The following is a 19717-nucleotide window of genomic DNA, read 5'->3' as shown; positions in this document are numbered from 1 at the left end:
ATTCAATAAAGTAAAATTAAATTTACAAGATTCAATAAAATTTACAAGATTCAATTCAATAAAGTAAAATCAAATTTACGGTAATTTTATCAGATGTTATGAATGTTTCAGGGGTTTTTTTATATTGAAATTCGCTCCCTCTCTCTTTCTCTCTCTCGGTTTCTTTTATCTATAAACTTCATTTCTAGATCATTCATAATCTTTTCTTGAGCGAGCTTGATGCGGTTTATTGAAATAAAAATACTGGAATATCGCGTGTTTAATAAAATCCCATACGTATGCCACACGCACAACATACATATACATACATGGCGCTCGCTGCCAACTATTACTGACATAGCCGACGATGCTCGTACCTCGTTATTGCGCATGGAATCGCGATGTGAATGCGAAATCGCCGAGGTCTGTTCCGTGAACACGCGCTTTTCGCAGAACCCAAAGTCGCGTTTTGCCCGAGGCTGCGACGATGCGTTGCGACACGAGTGGAGTACGAAGTTATAATCCGGCGCGGTGTAAAAAGGGGAAAACGTATTCTCCGAGGGGACGGAAACGCGAAACGCGCTTCTCGCGTTACGCAATCCTGGGTCGAGCAACGGCCGACTGTCTTTTTCTACCAGACGCCGAGCGGATTTAGGATGATCGGTCTTGTTGCTCCATTTGTTCTTTCTCTTTCTGAATTGTGGGATGATACAATCGCAGATTTTGTAACATATTCCGCAGGATACATCTCAATTACGTATTTCATTGCGTAAGCTTGTAATTTCCAATCTTTTAATTTTTTATTTACTTATAGTTACTTATAGTTATTTGTAAGTTTGTCTCTTTTTTATCATAGCTTATTTTATGCACAATGGAATATGATAAAATAAAATTAGAAGAAATATTTTGAAAAAAAGATTATTCTATATTTTTATCTTAATAATAAGCTCTATTGTATATATTATATTTCGTTAATAAAAATTAATAGATGATACAATATTAAATTGATTTTGTTTCCACAAATTTAAAATTAATAATAAATGGTTACTATATAAATACTCAAATATTGGTTGTAGCGAATACTCATGTAAAATCGAAATCAGTATTTCTTCAATGTTGTTTTTTATTATTTAACATGTACAATATATTATATTATATTATTTACATGCCTTCAACATTTCATACACCATGACAAATATTTTTCCGAGAAATATTGTTCCAATAATTAACTATGTTTTATTACGGAAAAGTTCTTTTCTTATTTCAATCCAACGTAGAATCATTAGGGATCATTTACTACATGAAAACAACGCCAGGAGGTATCCTAAAAATAAATTTTTCTTGATTGTATTTAATAGAAAATAATGTTCATCTTTTGAAGAGTAGAAAACGCAATTTTTGTTAATTTGATCTTCTCATAATGAGGCTAAATTGTGCGTGAGTACTAATTTACTTCACTGTAGTTTGATTTGCGAATGACAATAGAGCGGACGGCTCTTTGATGGCATAATTCACCTGCGTGCTCATGTACACGTAATATGTATTCAAATATCCCGATTGTGTGCCCAATATTAAATGCACGTGGGTCGCAAGCACGTCGATGCGGGCGTGCTTTCTAAATTTCACCGCGCACATTTCGCACGTCGATCACTCGTGTTATCGTGCAAATGAAAGCGACTTCAGGGTCGCATAAACTGAAAAGACGAAACAAAAAGTTTGCAATCGGTGAACGCTCTCTTGACATTTCGTATATAGGGTATTCCAATAAATCTGTATTTTAAAAGATATTTTAAGATACAGATATTTTGTCGCACATTTATAGACTGAGATAATAAAAATTGTATAGAAGCAAAATACGAAGTTATTTTAAATTGAAAATAAAGTCAAATACATGAAACAAATTAATTAAAAATGCTTTATTTAAAAAAATTATTCTTTTAGATATAATTTTTAAAATATTTAATATTAAAGATATTAAAATTGTGAAGAGGATTTAATTAAATTTTTCTAAGAACAAATTCGTTAAAAAGAATTTTTCAAAATTTGTCAAAGAATTTGTTGTACTTTATTATTATTACACAGTTTCTCTGAGATACCTTGTATAGATTTTTCACTTTTCGAAGGCTCGTTAAATCTACGCAATGTTCGATTTCACTCGACGGAATAAAACTGCATAGTAAATCAAAATAATAAAATATTATCTTTTCGCTTGTATAAAGCTGAAGATGCAGCGACATGTAAGAAGATTACGTTCGAGTCCTTGACACACATAAAAGAAATCGTTGCAAAAGGGTGGAGCGCAAAAAGGCTTTTCACGTCGCGTTTGGAGATCCGATTGAAATCGGAGAACGCGAAGTTCTCAGTGAAGTCGCGTAGATGATAGACCTTGGAGAATTCTGTGGTGCAGAACGCGAAAAGGGGCGCAGATTCAAACAGCAAGAAAATCTGCATGATTATTTCATAACTTAATGCGTTACATAGTTTGTATGTTAGAATATTAATATACGTAAAGAGTCGTACTTCTTCAGAAGATATTTTCTCGATTTTATATTTTCCGACTTTATTTAAGAATACAATATCGTTCATGCAAACTTTGGAGAAATTTGAAAATCCCAATTAAGCCATCATTATATATGAAAGAGGAAGATACAAGAATATGTTTGTTTAGACATTGATAATTAATTGATATATAATTTTACAAAATAATATATATAAAATATATATATTATACATAAGATATACAAGTTTCTAATTTTTACTTTATTCTTAATTAGGAAAAGATCAAATAGTCTCTTTAGATTTGTTCTTAAGAAAAAACAGCTTATGCAAACATACAATTCTAATCGATGGAATCGATGGAATCGATAAATATTTTTATTTATATAAATATATCAAAAAATAATACGAAGAATATCAAATAATAATAAATAAAGCATACTGGTATTATATTATACCATATATTACGATATATAATAACATTCGCCACAATCACGTAAATGCCATATAAATTCGAAATTCAAGTATTTATCGAATTAACATATCAACTGTGAAATCAGCTTAATATATCAAATATTCATTTATTACTATATAACAAGATATATATATATATATATATATATATATATATATATATATTTCTCTTACATAAACAAAATTGCATAAATGTTTCTGCGCTACAAAGTCGGAATGCGAAATAATTAAAATCGATTAATACCCGTTAATAGTTTTAACGACAGTCGGCTGGATTACTTAATAAAGTACTATACCACGTGTGCTATTATTATGACAAATGATTGACATACGATGGATTGCAACAGATAACACGTCCGTCATAAATATTCACATTTTTTTTTCCCTAGAGCTCCAAAGCCTCGGCGTCCATATACGCGTGGATGTCGGGGGGATTAACGTGGCATAAGAAAAAAGAAAAAATTGCGAAGGAAAGGATCGCGCGAGGAGAAGCGCAAAAGGAAGAACGCTCGCGCATCGCCGTCCACGCGGCGAGTAGTGACGGCCAGCAGTAGTAACGGCGATGTGGGTCAGCCGCGGGGCGGCCGCGCGGGGCCCCCTAAGGGGGGCCGCCGAGGATCGACGAGAACGGCCGAGCGGCAATCACGTTGCGCGCATCTGGGTCAGCGGCGTAACGGCGCAGGCGTGATGCAGACTCCCGGTCGTTCACCGTTGACCAAGTTACTAACCTTCCGACACCCGGTCGCCCGCTCGTTTCTCTCCTCGTATTGACCGCCGGAAAAACGTTGACTTTTCGCACGCGGGGGGTGAGGAGGGTACCCGAGGGGGAAGAGGGGAGGGGGAGGGAAAGAACTGGACATCGCTCGCTTTTACGTCCGTTGACGCGACCTGTGCATCTCGCTCTTTCTCACTCTCCTTCTTCTTTTCCGTTCCTCCACTTTTGCCTACCCCCTTTTTCCGCGCTTACATCCGGTAATTGTTCGATATCGATTTCGGGATCGGTTTTCCCTTTCGTCATCCGAGTTGCTCCTCTCTCTGGTACAGAGATGCTTTTTTTCTTTTATCTATTTTGGATGAGTGTAATGGCATAATTGAAAGGGTCTTAGGACTACTATTTATAGAGAAGAAAAGAGATTAATATCTACCCTTTCTTTGCGAATTTAAAATGAATTCGTGATTTCGAAGGCGCGTGTCATTGTTTCGATATGCAATCGAAGTGAGATTTCATCGACATTGAATTGTTACGGCTCGATACCCACCAATGACTCGTTGCATGATTCGTACCGTCTCTATTCGTCGATCGCATGATGATGAGGAATACAATGCAATGACATAAAACACGTGTATAATTGTGTACAATAAAACCCTTTCATTAACGTGAGAAATACATCACATCTCAAATGATTCATATCTATTTTTCACGTCAAAGAGAGAGAATCATTCTTCATTAAATTAATCGAGTCTAACGAAATCTGACCTGACACAGTTTTCATCATTTTTCTTATTCATATAATCTAAATTAAAACTTAAAATAGAAAAATCTATTATTTGAACAAAAAATAACTGAATTTTTGAGCGACAAATGTTAGACAATAATATTCAATAATTGATCAATAATACTTATTTAAAAAATTTTCAAGATATAGTAAAGATAAAGATGATTTTATTAAATTTAAGATTGAGATAAACGATATTATATAAATGCTAAAAATAAAGAGCTTTAGATAAGCTACTTTGCTGGGTATTTCGAGACAAAAAAAAGAAAACTTCAAGAAAAATTCTTCTCTTACGCGATATCTCGACGCTTTTATAAATACTTGCAGTTTTTATAATACTTACAGTATCAATTAGAGTATTGTGTCTTGAAATAATTTTATTTAAAGAAATATAAATCACACTTTTATAATCAGAATTTTATGTCAAGCCTTCAATCATGCTAGAGTTCGAAATTGCGAGATCTAATGTTCTGCAGAAATTGATTGAATTGAAGTTATATTATCTTGTTCTCTTGAAGGAGGGGCTTGAATTTTATATATCCACTTCCTGACTATAGCCTATGCGGCTATCGCAATAGGGCGATGAGAGTACACATAAAGAACAATAGGTACCTATGTCGATGGAATTATGAAATACGTCTTCCTCATTGCACGAAGAGTAGATAATATGAAACTATATTGCGTCGATATATGCCGTCGTCGAAGCAACCGTCGTCTAAAACCGCGAACCGAGTTGTCAATGAGTGCGACGTGGACATACGCTTTATTACAGTATAGTACAGTGAGCCCCCCATACGTTTGTCACTATTGAATTCGTACTAAGATTTGTTGCGCTCTTTTAATTGGCTTTTGTTTATTTGTTTTTATTAATCGAAGTTTTTCTCTCTTCCTCTCTCTCTCTCTCTCTCTTTACAAATTAGCTATGATTTATGTACGTGTCGGACAGATAATTTATATCGCATTCTATAAGATTTTATTTAATTATATGTTTTATTTATAAAAAGTTCATTCGGACAATTTTTTATCCTTATTGATTTTTATTGAAATTTTATATAATTTCGTTTAAAGGTAGAATATAATTTAAGAAATATTTAATGTATGTGTGTGTGTGTGATTTTGTATCAAAGATTTCGAACATTTGTTAAATTTTGTACATTAAACGCGCGATATGGAATGTAGGATTTATTGTGCAAACAAAGGTTTACATAATCCATGATCTGTGAAAAGTAAGGTCTCTGTCGCGCTGGAAATGCTTGGACGAATCAACGACCGATATAATCAAAGTCTTAGCACACGAGAGAACAAAATGCCAAAAAGTAAAGGTCAACGTTCCGCAGATGACGACGCGCTCAGTATAACACAATCTAACACAGTCGTCTCGAGCATTGAAATGCGGCAAGAGCGATTGCTCGCAATAAAATGAAATTTTATTTATATTTTCATCTTGACAATTCTTAAAACTCGATCATATGTTTAATAAATTGCTGCAAAAGTACTTATTATTATTATTTCGCGAAAATCAATAGAATTATATCCTAAGAATGCGTCGATGTATTCAAAAAAATTATGCAGAATATCTTGTATTTATTCTATTGCTTTGTATTCCTTGAGATGTATACATTGTTTTGAATATAAAAATACATCGTCGTTGATACACTTAACGGATAGATTGATTGTGCGTGCATAGCGTTCTCCAGGAAGCTGAACTGAAATAGATTCGCAATATACGTCCGGACACATTCATAACGGTGCTGTTTAGACGCGTGTTCACTACAGTATTATATGAAACAGCTATTCGCGTCTCGCCCGGCCCAAATCCGAAGATCATTTCGAATGCCGGACGATCTTGGCAGCGAGTGATCTTTCGATCGGCTGCGTGTACGTGTATCACTGTGAGACTATCGGTGTCGCAAGCATTACCACATCTGGGGCCTCTCTTAAGGAAACTGTAACAAGTCATTTTTGTTCGCGATCGAGCGAAAGAAAGAAAGATAGATAGGAGAGAGAAGAGAAAGAGCATGAGAGTAATCGTGCTTCGTGTGTCTTCAAAGCTCATCTATTCGATTGCATCTCTCATAAACTGGGGCAAAATCGAGAGAGTTGCATAACTCTCTGAAGATCAGTTATCATTATACCGATCAGTCGGCGTTGAGCTTCTGGCCGGAACCGTTCGCAGAATAATATTATTAACTCTTTGTTTTTCTCTCTACTCATGTCCAATGTTTTTCTCTCTACTCATGTCCAATGTTTTCCGTGAAAAACATGACGCGGTTGCCTGAATTTTTATTTTCTGTGAAAAGTGGTTCTATGAAAAAAAAACATTTTATTAATAATATTTTATAAATATCAAAAAAATGTTTGCAAGATATACAAAATAAAAAGGTGTAATATACAAGAGATATTTTGCTTTTACTTTATTTTATTAAAAGTTAAATAAGTTTAAAAAATTAAAGACAGAAAATGTAAAAGTGATTCTCGAAAGCGGTTAAACATTAATTATTACAAATTATTGCTGTGAAATTTAATTTCGATGAATATTGTATAAACTACTAGAGAGTATCTGAAGAATATATAAAATCTTCATTATTGCATTTAAAAGTGATCTTATCACATTTATTTTTTATATTTCAATAACTTGATAATTTCATCGCTTTAATATTTGAAAATAATTTAAAATATTCTCTCTCTCGCTCTCTTTCTCTCGTTTTCTCTCTCTCTTGATTCAAAAAATTAAATACGTATTATTGGATTTATAATTAACTTCGTTGTAGTAGTCACTTCATGCGTATGTAGCCAAGAGATAATTAAGAAATATAATATTCATTTATTATTACATTTGTTTAATGACATGCATAATTTTATAAACGTCATTTAACTTTATATTATTTGCCACATTACTTTTTTAAGTTCTTGCTTGACAGAATTATAAACGATGAATCTGAAAATTACAAAATTAGCAAATGTAGGTCATTTGATGAGAAAGCTTTAATTCTTGAATCTTAAAATCAAATCAATATTTAAAATCTAGATTTAACTTTGTAATAATCTATACTATAATCTATACTATAATCTATATTATACTAATCTATACTATATTAATGATGAATGTTTATCGGTGTAACTAATCAAAGTTCATCATTTTTATGGTTATATGTCATTATTTATATGTAAAAAACTCGAAAAAGTCATATCCATTAACAAGTTTCGATCTCTAACAATTTATATTAAACAAAGATATTATTTCCAACAGAATCAACGTCTCTCTTGCGAAAGCTTTTTTCTAGAGCATATTACAGAGCTGAATATAATAACAAATGTGTCGATCATTGATATAAAATTGTAATATTACTCTTATTTACAGATTTAACTTTTGAAATTCATCATATTAATAATGTCATCGCAACTTAAAAGAATAACTGGAGCACTTAAAGTTTAATCTCAAAAGCTAATATGCCATTTTTAGTATGCATAGATCTGTGCTCTCATGATTTAATTTTAAACCTCGAATGTCGCTATTACAAGACTTACAAGCATTTGCCATGCTCGATTTCTTGTGTTATAGTACAATTCCTAGAGTGCGATTCATGAAACCAGTGCATGGTCGTAGCGAGTGCACACACACACACACACACACAGACACACATATACACACATAAATATACACACACATACACATACAGTGAATCTCGACCCGAATGTAGGTCAGAACGCGAAGCAATCGGTATGAAAGTAAGTCGTAGTACGCGACAGAGAAAATGTATTTATTTATACATGATAATCCTTTAAGAATATACGTCTCTTGATATATAATCTGTGAACATTATTGTTAACTCATAAAACAAAAGATATACATACTCATAATAATAATATTTGCACACCAATAAATAAAAAAACTTAAACATTATAATATAAAAATTAATAAAATACAAAATGAAAGAAAGAAAAGTAACAATAAAATATGACACATATTCATAGACATTATTTATATGTACAAAAAATTCGAAGAAGTCATAATTTTAGTTTAGTTTCCTGAAATTAATCTGTCTAAGGAAAATCCAAAGTTATAGAAACAACAGGTTATAGAAACAAGTTATAGAAACACAAGTTATAGAAACAACTTACAAGTTAATTAAAAATAAATTATTTTATTATAATTACAATTAATCATATGATCTCTTGAATTAAAGTTTGAGATAATATTGCAGATATTACCTAACAAATAAAAAAAAAACGCATAGTAATATACGGGAACATATTCTACATCGATATATCACTATAATGTATCAATTTTCTCCATCAATTAAATGTATTTAGAATTTTATATGAAAAAGCCCGATGATTATATACTCATGTTACCAATATAATGCGGGACAGAAAAAAATAGCATTATCTGCTGACGTCGAGTTTGCATCAATTATCGTTGCGATGTTATCAATAAATATTCAGAATTGATATCTATTTAGAGGCAAAGCTTCTTTTTCCAATCAAATGAGATAAAATGATATTAATGGATTCGTTTTTTATCGCGTTATAATAATCTCCATATCATATTTGGTGATTAATAGCGGATTGATCCGAACGTTTTAACACATTCAGATGATTTTTCAAGATATTTAATTTCTTATGAAATTCACCTGATTTAAAGAATTTCTATTTAAATTTTCATTCGTGTTTAACGATTTTATATATTATTCAAGTTCCAATTATATATACATCATTTTTAAAATTTAATAAAATAATCTGATATTGGTACATGGTATCGTTGAATTTTTATTAATCATCGTGTTACGGGCACAAACTAGGTCTCTCATTAATAGCCAGAAGAATAGATAAAATGATATTAAAATGCAAATTGATACAAAAATTTAAAAAAATTATATTTTATTTAAAAAAGAGTATGATGAGAAAATACATACAAGAATTTTTTGTTGGATTTAATTAATTAATTTTTATTTATTATTATTTCTAAAGTGACAAAAGCGAAATATCTGTCGTGTCTTGGATCCACCTGAAATCAGATATTTAATTTTATGAGTTACATTTATATATAATATATTATAAATATAATCCACAAAATTATATAATATATAGTAGAATTATATTTTAAAATACAATGTGTACATAAATTATGTACATATATTCTTTCTTCCTCCCTCTATTTAATAGTCGTCTGAAATTTATATTTTCTTGAAAAAAAAATGAAAGAAATTGTATCTTTAGTATGATCAATTTCTACGCGTAGTATTTTACATTCCTACATTCTCTTCCATTTCGTCGCTGAAATGGGTTAACAAGGATAGCAGTTTAGTCATCACGATCTGCGTCGTCGAAATCTCGGCGTATCGCCTACGATCGTTCGCCAAACAATGCGCGTCGCTCGTACGACGGATAATAGCCCGAGAGAGAGTCGTTGAACCTCGCGAGCTTTCCGAGATGACGAGCGTATTGCTATACCGCGGTTACAGCATTACGCGCGGACTTGGCACGAATTACGCGTTCGACGTTTATTATACCGCTCGGAAACGCCTGTCTTAAAGTTCGTCGTCTCGGGACCGGTCAGAAGTGACGTCAGCCCTCTGCGTGTCGCGTGAATGCGAGCGAACGAGCGGCGACGTTAACCCTTTGCACTCGCTCATATCTACGTTACATTCGAATCGTTACGCACCCGACTCTGAAAAATGGTTCCATCTTGTGTTATGCCTCAGTTGTACGACTCAATATTTGTGTAAATTGGGTGACGGAATAATCAAAGTTATTAATTACAAGTGATTGTTTGAGTAATTAGCACGCACACATGGCGCATCGATAACATTTTTATACACTTTTCATACATGATATTTCTTTTTAAATTTTGATATAGTCTATATATACGTGATGTTTACAGACTCTTTACATTGATGACATTAAAGACTTATAAATAACAATATTATGACATTAAAGACTTATAAATAACGATAGATATCTCTTTCTTTCGGTGGCGACTAGAAAACTTGTATTAATCTATGATATTTAAAATACATGCGATATTAAAATCTTTACGATCTTACGTCAAAAATGTATATCAAAGATTTACGATCAAAAAGTAGATCCAGATGCTTTAGATTAATCCAAATTAATTTATTATACGTGAAAAATTTTTAATACCAAATTATTGCGATTGGTAAGCGATAAATTTAATGATAATCGTTATCTCGCCCGTTTCCTAAACAACAAGCAATGTAAATAAACGGAATCAGTATATGCATCAGCCACTGGCACCCATCTCGTTATCAAAAGCTGGCTTATCTACTTTATCCGCGCAATCTTACATGTTGAATTCCACGGCAAGAAAGGCGAACCGACAACAACGACGACGATAGTGACGACGCCTTGCAATCGCCGACTCGCGCGCATGCATATCGTCGTCGCGCGAATATTTATTTGCGAAATGTATTTATAGAGTATTACGCGGCGCAGGTTGGCAACCTCGTGTGCACGGTTATGCAATAAATGAGCGAAGGAGCGAAAGGGACACGGCGAGGGGGAGAGTGGAGGAAATCACTCAGAGTGAGCGGCGAGTGCGAGAAGAGAGAGGACGGGGAGGTGAGCGAGGACAATGGGGAACGATGAGGTAGGAGGAGAACGGCGGTGAGGGAACGAAGAGAGAAGGAAGGAGTAAAATGGCGTGGAAAGAACGGCGCAGTGGGGAGATGGAGGGGATGAAACGCGTGTTCGGGAAAGAATAGAGAGAGAAAGAGAGTCGTAATGAAGGAAAAATGAAAGGAAAGAGGGAAGGGAAATAGTTGCAATGATAAAGTACCGAATAAGGGATGGGATGACCGTGATGTGAACGTAAGTAGAAAGGAATGAAGGATCAGATAATAATGTCAGAAAAAAACCTTCTAATGTATGAAAGAAGAATTTCTGTAGATGCTACTAGTTTACGAAACACGAGAATACAGATGGTGTCACATAAGAAGGATCAGCTGATCGGAACGAAGCGAATTTAATATTTAAAAACAAAAAGAAAATGTATTAAATTGATGAGGAATGTCACTCATTTATACACAATGTGTAAACATGCTGGTAAAATTGATAAAATAATTAGAATTATTTGTATAGTTTATATATATGTATAAAAATGATATTAAATATATAAGAAAAATTTGTCACTTATCTCTCATTTGTTTGTTAAACAATTTGACAAGTAAATAAAAAATAAGGTTCTTCCTTTATTTACAGTCATATTTCGTGTCATTGAATCGAAATAAGGAATCTTTATCACGCATTACGAAAAAAAATTCATTCAAGATATCTTAAAAGAAAGGCAAATACTGTTTATATTCTCATCCCTTGTTTTCGCCGGCAAGTCGCTCGTTCTGAAGAAAAAAAGAAAAAAAAAGAAAAACAAGAATCGCGACGGTATCCCCGCCACGAAAACCCCCAAAATTACGCGAGCCGCGTTTCCGATGCGGGAAACACGATACGCGCATGCATTTAGGTAGCACGCCAGTGACCTTAACAAGGCGCGCTAATAAAGCAAACGCGTCGCACGAGTCGAGATCAGAAAGCGCGCGCTGCACGCTCGTAATCCGGCCGGCGCGGCTTTCGGTCCTTTCCGACGCGGATCGGCCGTCGCCGACAACGTTCGGTAGTCTTCGCGGGGGCGGTGGGGGTCGTTTTGCCGTCAAAAGGGTGGGAGATGGTGTCAGATGGAAAGACGGGGGGGAAGGGGGGTGGAGGGAGCAAAGGGTGAGGCACTCGGCCATCATCAGCGGAGGCGCGTAGTTCAGTGACCCTCCGCGTCGTCGCGTGAAGAAGGGGGGGCGCGGGGAGTTCTGACATATTGTGAGATGCCAGCCCGCTAACGCCGGTCCCCGAAAAACATCTCCCTCCGTCTCCCTCCCTCCCTCTATCTCTCTCTCGCTCTTTCCTTCCTTTGATTCACGCTCGCCCCGTCTCCGTCTCTCTCGTTTTCTCTCTCTCTCTCTCTCTTTCTCTCTTCTGTTCGCGAGGCGCGGGCAAACACGCGCTCTATCTCTCCATCTTTTTCCCTCTCATTCACTCCTTCCTCGTCCGACACGTTTACTGCCGGCGCGGCTCGTCAAAACCCCCGAAATATTCATACCGTCAGTCGTGAACTTTCCGCGAGTTTTTCCAGCCGTGTGCGCGAACGTGAGCGAGGAGGTCGGTGTTCTCTTCGTGAGAGAGAAGGATGCGAGAGAGAGAGAGAGAGAGGACGCTCGCTCGTTTACACGCATTACTCCGGGTGTCTCCCGAAATTCCCGATCGACCGAAGAGAAATGATCGCGGCCGCGAGTGTCTCGATGCCATACGACGCGTGTTAACATATATAATATACGGACATTCTCTCGCCCTCCTCTCCCTTTCCCAGATCTCGTCTCCTCCACTTTGCTTCATCTCCTATTCGTCATTGCACCAGTTTCTCCGAGACACTCTCCGAGATTTTCTCGTCGTTATCATCTCTTTCAGACACGCGGGCAAACGGAAGCGCGATCCATCGACGAGAATCGATTTGCGAAAGTGACCTTCTCTTTGTCTTTTTCCTCTTTTCGTCGATTTTACGTTCTCCATCGGCTCGTCAGATAAAAATCGTGATTACGTACAAGTGTACGCGGCCTGTGCGTGTGCGTGTGCGTGTCATGTGAAACGTATGCGACACAGAGTGTAAACGAGTTGTGCGACTAGAAGGTCTCCAGGTGAAAGATACCGCGAGGAAGAGCGCGTGTGCACGCGTGCATATGCGTGATCCCGTGCTTTTCTGTCGCGCTTGCGCGAGTTGCACGCACTTTGGACGAAAGACTGTTCATCTCTGAGGAGATTCAGGATTCGACGAAAATCAAATTTCACTCTGCAATGGGAAGTTTATGTCCAATATTATTGATGTACTCTACGCGCGATGTGGCATGTGAAATTGTTTCTATTTCATATTGCGTCTATCAATGTGGAAAAACGTGCATAAATTCTATGGTTTTGCGAGAATTTCCAGAAATTTTATCTTCAAGCGTTTATTCGTCTTGATCGACAATTAAGCATAATGATCTTGAAACATATTTTAAAAATGACGGTTTGATGATTTTGTCCGAGATAATTTAAAAAATATAATCTTACACACACATATATATATAGATAATTCTATTTTCCAAAATATGTTCTCGATATCGTAATTATATTATAATAGTTTCCGCGAAAAAGTTACATAAATTAATTTGTAGGAAATTATAATTTATAGGAAATTCATTTATATATCATAAATACACTTGACACTGCATCTCTTAAATTCGGTTGAATAAACCTTATTATAACAAAGAAAGTAGTCGAGTTATAGCTCGAAAAATTAAAATAAAATATATAGATTAACAGCAGAAAATATCTGGAGTAAGACAATCATATGTATATATCACTCATGTAATTAAGATTTACGTATTTCAAAATGCAATTGCATTAAATGTTGAACAATCTGTATATTTAGATCAGATAAAAGAAATCATATAATTACGCTTTATTCAGCTTTAGCACAAATACATATTATATTGTCGTAATAAATAATGTAATTTAAAAAAAGAAACAAAAAATGTCACTACAATATAAAAAAAGCAAAAGATAAATCGAAGAGAAAATCATATCGCTAGACTTATATAAAACTACTAAATAAAAGAAGAATTCCTCGTGGAATTAATTATTTATCATTATTAAACATTATTATCGAGGCAAATTGAAGAAAATAAAGCTTGATGATATAATGCCATATAATTTTCAAAAAGAAATCTCAAAAATACTCCTCGCAAGTAATAGATATAACGAACAAAATCAATTACATGATACGTGCTCCATTTTATTACACTGCTGCGGATATTAAATTCGATACATCGTTCAACGTTATTCTATATCTGCCATAAAGCAAGAGATCATGTGTCGTTTTCGCGTTTATTATTATTATTTAATGGACATTTCATTTAAAAATTATATCGAATAGAAATCTCGATGTGTATCGACGTTATATCGGCGATCGTTTCGATTTCGGGAGTTCCGGGTATAGCGCTGTCCGTTGTGCCGCTGCACTCTCCGCATGACGCACGTCGAAGATGCGAGCGTGCCGGGTGACTGTACTCTGGGTTCATCGTTCTCGGTTATGTAATGTTCGGCCGGGTATACGTATGGTGCAAGCGCCTCGACGCTCTGCTCGTGGCGCTAGAGTTGCCGGACGCGAGAGGCGCGATACATCCAAACGGCCGCGACCGGCCGCACGCACCGAAACCACGCATGCTTCACGCACACGCGTGTGAATCGTCTTATATGCGTATCTCTCGAGCCCGCTCCGTCCGCCCTTTTTTTCGCCTCGCGAAATCGTTTTCCTGTTGCCGCGCGCCACCCGAGTTTCGTGCCTTCGTTTTTTCGACCTCGGGAATCGCCGATTCCCTTGGCAAGTTGAAAGAATAAATCGTGTTGCGAATGGAAAATTTGCTTTCACATTCCTTCGTTTTAATGCGTAAAAGATATACGCTTTATGTTAGAAATATGTGTGAATTCAATTTAAAAAACTGCAGAAACGATTAAAATTTGTCAATATTTAATCAAAAGATTATACTTTCTTTTCGATTTATCGATCATTCGAAAAAGATTTCTCAATTTCTCAATTTGATATTTCAATAACCAAAGAGATGTAGTTTGTGTATTAATATTTACTAAAAAGAATTAAATTATGATAGCACAATGTCTGTCTAGATATTATTATCTTCTTTATTGTTGATAAGCGAACGAAGAATTGGAATCGAATTCTAGCAGATAACGATAATAGACTTTGACACTCGTAAAATTATCTCGCTTATATAGAAATATTATTTTTCGCAAAAACTTAGACACAATATTCAATCTTTTTATATATATATATATATATATATATATATATATATGTGTTCGAAATTATTATTATAATAATCCTCTTATTTTGAATTTATTTATCCTCTTATTTTGAATTTATTTATCCTCTTATTTGAATTTATTATATTCCTCTTATTTTATCTAATTATTTGTCCCCTAAGAATGTATATTCTGACATTTTATAATAAATAAATTAGATTCAGTTAACGAGATAAATACACAATTGAACGTTAAAATATTACATACTAATATATAGAAAAAAAGAACATTCTTCTTTTGAAAATATATTTAATTTTAACATGGAAATGAGATTATATTGCGTTAATTAAAGAAAAATATAATTGCTTGAATAATTACTTCCTTAAATAAAGCCATTTTATATAGTTCAATCAAGAAAAATATATTCTTATGATTTAAGATCTAATTTTCTTGAATGGAAAAGAAACAATATTAGATAGAAAATTACATTTTTAAATCAAAGATTATATATAATTTTCTTAAAGTAGAATTAAATAATTATATATTCTTGAAGTGACAATTACAATATTAAAATAAGACTATAATATTGTTGAAATTTAAAATTATTAAATTTTTCTTCTGAGAAGATTATAAATTGTTGCGTATATACGAAACAAGGAACGCATTAATTTAAGTATATAAGTTTTGATTTGACACTTTTTTTCTGTGTACCAATTTAATTCTGGAAATCTTTTTCATCAATTCCATTTAAAATACTTGATAAAAAAGCAAGTTATCAAACTGCAGCAATTGCTACACTTTTTTTTTTTAGAATACCATACAAAACGCAAATGTGAAATTTAATTGGGTGATTTTGCAAAGACTAATTAAGAAATAATCAAAGACGTCCGTTTGACGGACGACCGATCGCAATCACGTGCGCGGGTCTTCAAAGGGAGAATCGAGCCGCGAAAAATAAATTGTCCCCACGATAAATCGTAAATGAAATCAGCAAGAAAGATCCGTAAATGGAAGGAAGTCTGTCAGGATTTGGCGGGCCTACGTGGGGTGCGGACAGTACGAGTCCTCAATCGACGGAAAGATCGAGAGACAGATCCGCGCAGCCTCCCACCAGCGCTGGCAGCGCGATCCTCGACGATCGTAGATTGCCAGCCAATTCGATACGAGGTAGAATATTAAGGAAAAATAAAATTAGAAAAAAAAACGCAATCAAATTGTTGATTCAAATGCGTAACATATGATACATTTTATCGTGACTTATGAAATACATTGAATTTATTGGAATTTATATTGATTTTAATTCCGAAACACACATAATTTAGAAAATTGTCATTTGCTAAAAAATTTTTTTTACTATCTTATAAAGGAAGAAAAGATACTTTTATTAGATCCTTAAAATAAGGTTTACAATATTTCAATATGTATAATAGAATTTTTTTAAGTTTTATATTAATTAAGCGAAACAAAAAAGAAATGTAAGATTGAAATAAAAAAGAGAGAGGAAGATTATATGCAAATGTAACTCACTGGTTGGTACATCATTAAATACACACGTGTGAATTTTGAAGCTCTCTCGATGTAAAATAAACAGATTGCGACGAGCTGTAAAGTTTTCCACAAGACATCTTGTCGCAGCGGACCTCATAATTAAAATATTCGTTTCTTTTATGATTGCAGCCCAGATCGAGATAATCCCGTGCAAGGTTTGCGGGGACAAGAGCAGTGGCGTGCATTACGGCGTGATCACCTGCGAGGGCTGCAAGGGCTTCTTCAGGCGGTCGCAGTCGTCAGTCGTCAACTATCAATGTCCGCGGAACAAGAATTGTGTGGTCGACCGTGTAAACAGAAACCGGTGCCAGTACTGTCGGTTGCAAAAGTGCCTACGCCTCGGCATGTCAAGAGATGGTGAGTGCTCTCGACTGTTTCTTTCGTCACCTTCTTTCAAAAAAACGAATAGTCTTGTCATTCTGCGTGAATTTTGAATGGCAAGTTTTAGAGACAGGCTCATCGTATAAAAATTATGTCTATTCGATAAAATATTTTATTTTTTCCTTCAGATATTCATACATATACAACTGTTTTTTCGTTTGCAAAAAAAAATCAATCAATAATAGAAAAGATAAGAAAAAACAATCATTATAATATATTTATAACATCAATCTTGGAATAATTTAAAATCGATATTTTTTGCGATTCTCATGTCAATCGGTATCAAATAACAATATATGAGTTTTTTTACGATATATAAGTTCTATGGGGTTCGCGTGAAACATAGTTCAGCGTCACACGAGCTCTTTAAAAAGCTTCTTTGTTTGAAAGACTATCGCGCATGGACGCGATATTGCGACATACGCGAACAACACCGATGCCTGATATTTACTCAACGCAGATAATAACGCAATATAAACGAGTGACGAGAAAAAATCCGCAAAATGTATATAGTATTTTGACGAAGTTAATTTTTTGTCTAATTCAAAAAACTCAATTCTAATTTTACTTAGATTTAAAATCATTTGGAAACATGCTATTCGTGTGTCCTAAACTCAAGTCTTGAAAGCTATACAATTAATCTAGAATTAATTAATTTAGAATTCAATAGCAAAATATTGTATTACAATATTAAGATCTTTAAATTTTTAGTGAATTAAGTAACGAGCAGAAACTGATTGATTCTTAGTTATTGCATAATGCAACGTCAATAAACGGCGCGATCCATTCATGTAAAAAAATCAGAGAAACGTCAACGAATGACGAAGGCAGTTAGATACACGCGGATTGCAACGAGAGACTACGCGTGCCAAACCGGGGTGCACGACCCCTTATCAGGGATTCGTCTTTCCTCCCCGCGGCGAGTCATCGCTGCCTTATCGGAGCGAGCCACGAACTGTCTTCGGCGTGTTAAACCGCCACGTTTGTGTATCCGCTGTCCAAAGCCTATTCTCGAAAGCGGCTACGATATTAATAGACAAGGCCGTCAAGACGAATCGAGAGACGGAAGATACCTCGTGAGTGGACGGATAAAACCTATCGGAACGAAGACATGGTGGTTATCTCAACCAATTGTTATCTCAACAATTCTAGATCTAAGTAACAAAGTCTCATACAAATTTCTATTTTTTTTAATTTACTAATGCCATTAAAGACGACGCAGATATCTTATCGCATTATTTTGTTACCGAAAGACAAATATTAATATAAATAATCTATTACACATTATTATTTTGGAACTGTATTCTAACATCTACATATATTATATTCTGACATCTACATATATTGTTTTTTCTCAGGATAGTTTTACGATCATCTTGCTAAGAGAAGAATTAAATATTTAGTATTTTTTATGTAGTTTTCAAGAAATTTATCTAAAACCGGATTTATCTAAAGTTATAACCGGAAATTTTCACTCTTTACAATGAAATTCAATAAAAATATCAAATAAATCGTAGTACGAAATTGAAATCTTATTATATAAATGATATAATTTATGTCGTAATGGAAGTTATATTTAAAGTTATTATTATTAATTATTATTGTTAATTAAATTCTTATTTCCAGAGTAGAATATACTTCCAATTAAACTCCTCTTTTTAGAAAATATAATAAGTTAAAGTTACAATTAAGTGTTTCTCCAATATTGAAGTTCTATCACCTTTTGTAATAATGACAAAATAGATATCAGTTTTATAAAAAAAATAAATTTAAATAAAACTAAAATAATACAAATATAACAATAAAGATAAACTTATTTTAAGTATCTCAAAATTTATCAAAAATTTTAAAAATAAATTTAAAACTTTGTTAAGGAATTATTATCTTAAGTATGAAATATAAATATAAATTCATATAGCTATAAACAACACAGATATTAGATATCTCTCTCAATCATTTTTGTGATAATCAGCTAAATTGATTAATAAAATGATAAAACGTGAACTTTTATTCGTTGTATTGTAATGATCAAAATCGTTCGCTCGAGATGTATCAGATGCACACAGAGGATGGTACACATGGACATAGAGGAGACGATGAACCGGATTCTTATCAACACGAACACCATTGACATGTGCGCGATTATCACGGCAGATACATATAACGTTTCAAAAGATATACATCAAAAATGGGAATTTATTTTACAGTGTGTTATGAAGTATTATCTATAGACGATGTCAGTTTTACGTGGTTATTCTAGCTATTAGTAGCTATTAGTAATTATTCTAGTTATATTGTTCAAAAAATTTATATAATAAATTTGAAGATAAATCTTAAAATCTTTTAGTCGAAAATAAATGTAATTTTTTTATTGTATTATTATGGAATGCATTTTTTATCACAAAACTAATAATGCACTCATAAAGCTTGTTGCAATGTAATTACAGGGCGATTTAGAAAGTAAAACTGACATTTCCTATTTA

At 34.0% G+C, this 19717-nt stretch overlaps 1 protein-coding gene across 3 annotated transcripts in view; it reads left to right on the top strand.

Moving 5' to 3' along the window:
- LOC105249476 (probable nuclear hormone receptor HR3) overlaps window positions 1-19717 on the top strand; it is a 94801-nt gene that overhangs the window by 56871 nt on the left and 18213 nt on the right. For 2 of the 3 annotated variants that reach the window (XM_025409731.1, XM_025409727.1), the window contains one exon: window positions 16983-17210. In XM_025409731.1, the coding sequence (XP_025265516.1) occupies window positions 16983-17210 (228 nt within the window). Of the gene's footprint in view, window positions 1-16079; window positions 16473-16982; window positions 17211-19717 lie in introns of those variants that run through there. The other variant, XM_025409724.1, reaches the window with a different exon arrangement.

Source organism: Camponotus floridanus, unplaced genomic scaffold, assembly GCF_003227725.1.
Source record: "Camponotus floridanus strain SB8 unplaced genomic scaffold, Cflo_v7.5 scaffold10, whole genome shotgun sequence".
NCBI lineage: Eukaryota > Metazoa > Arthropoda > Insecta > Hymenoptera > Formicidae > Camponotus > Camponotus floridanus.
The sequence above is the reverse complement of the archived record's forward strand: the minus strand, read 5'-3'. Positions and strand labels throughout refer to the sequence as shown.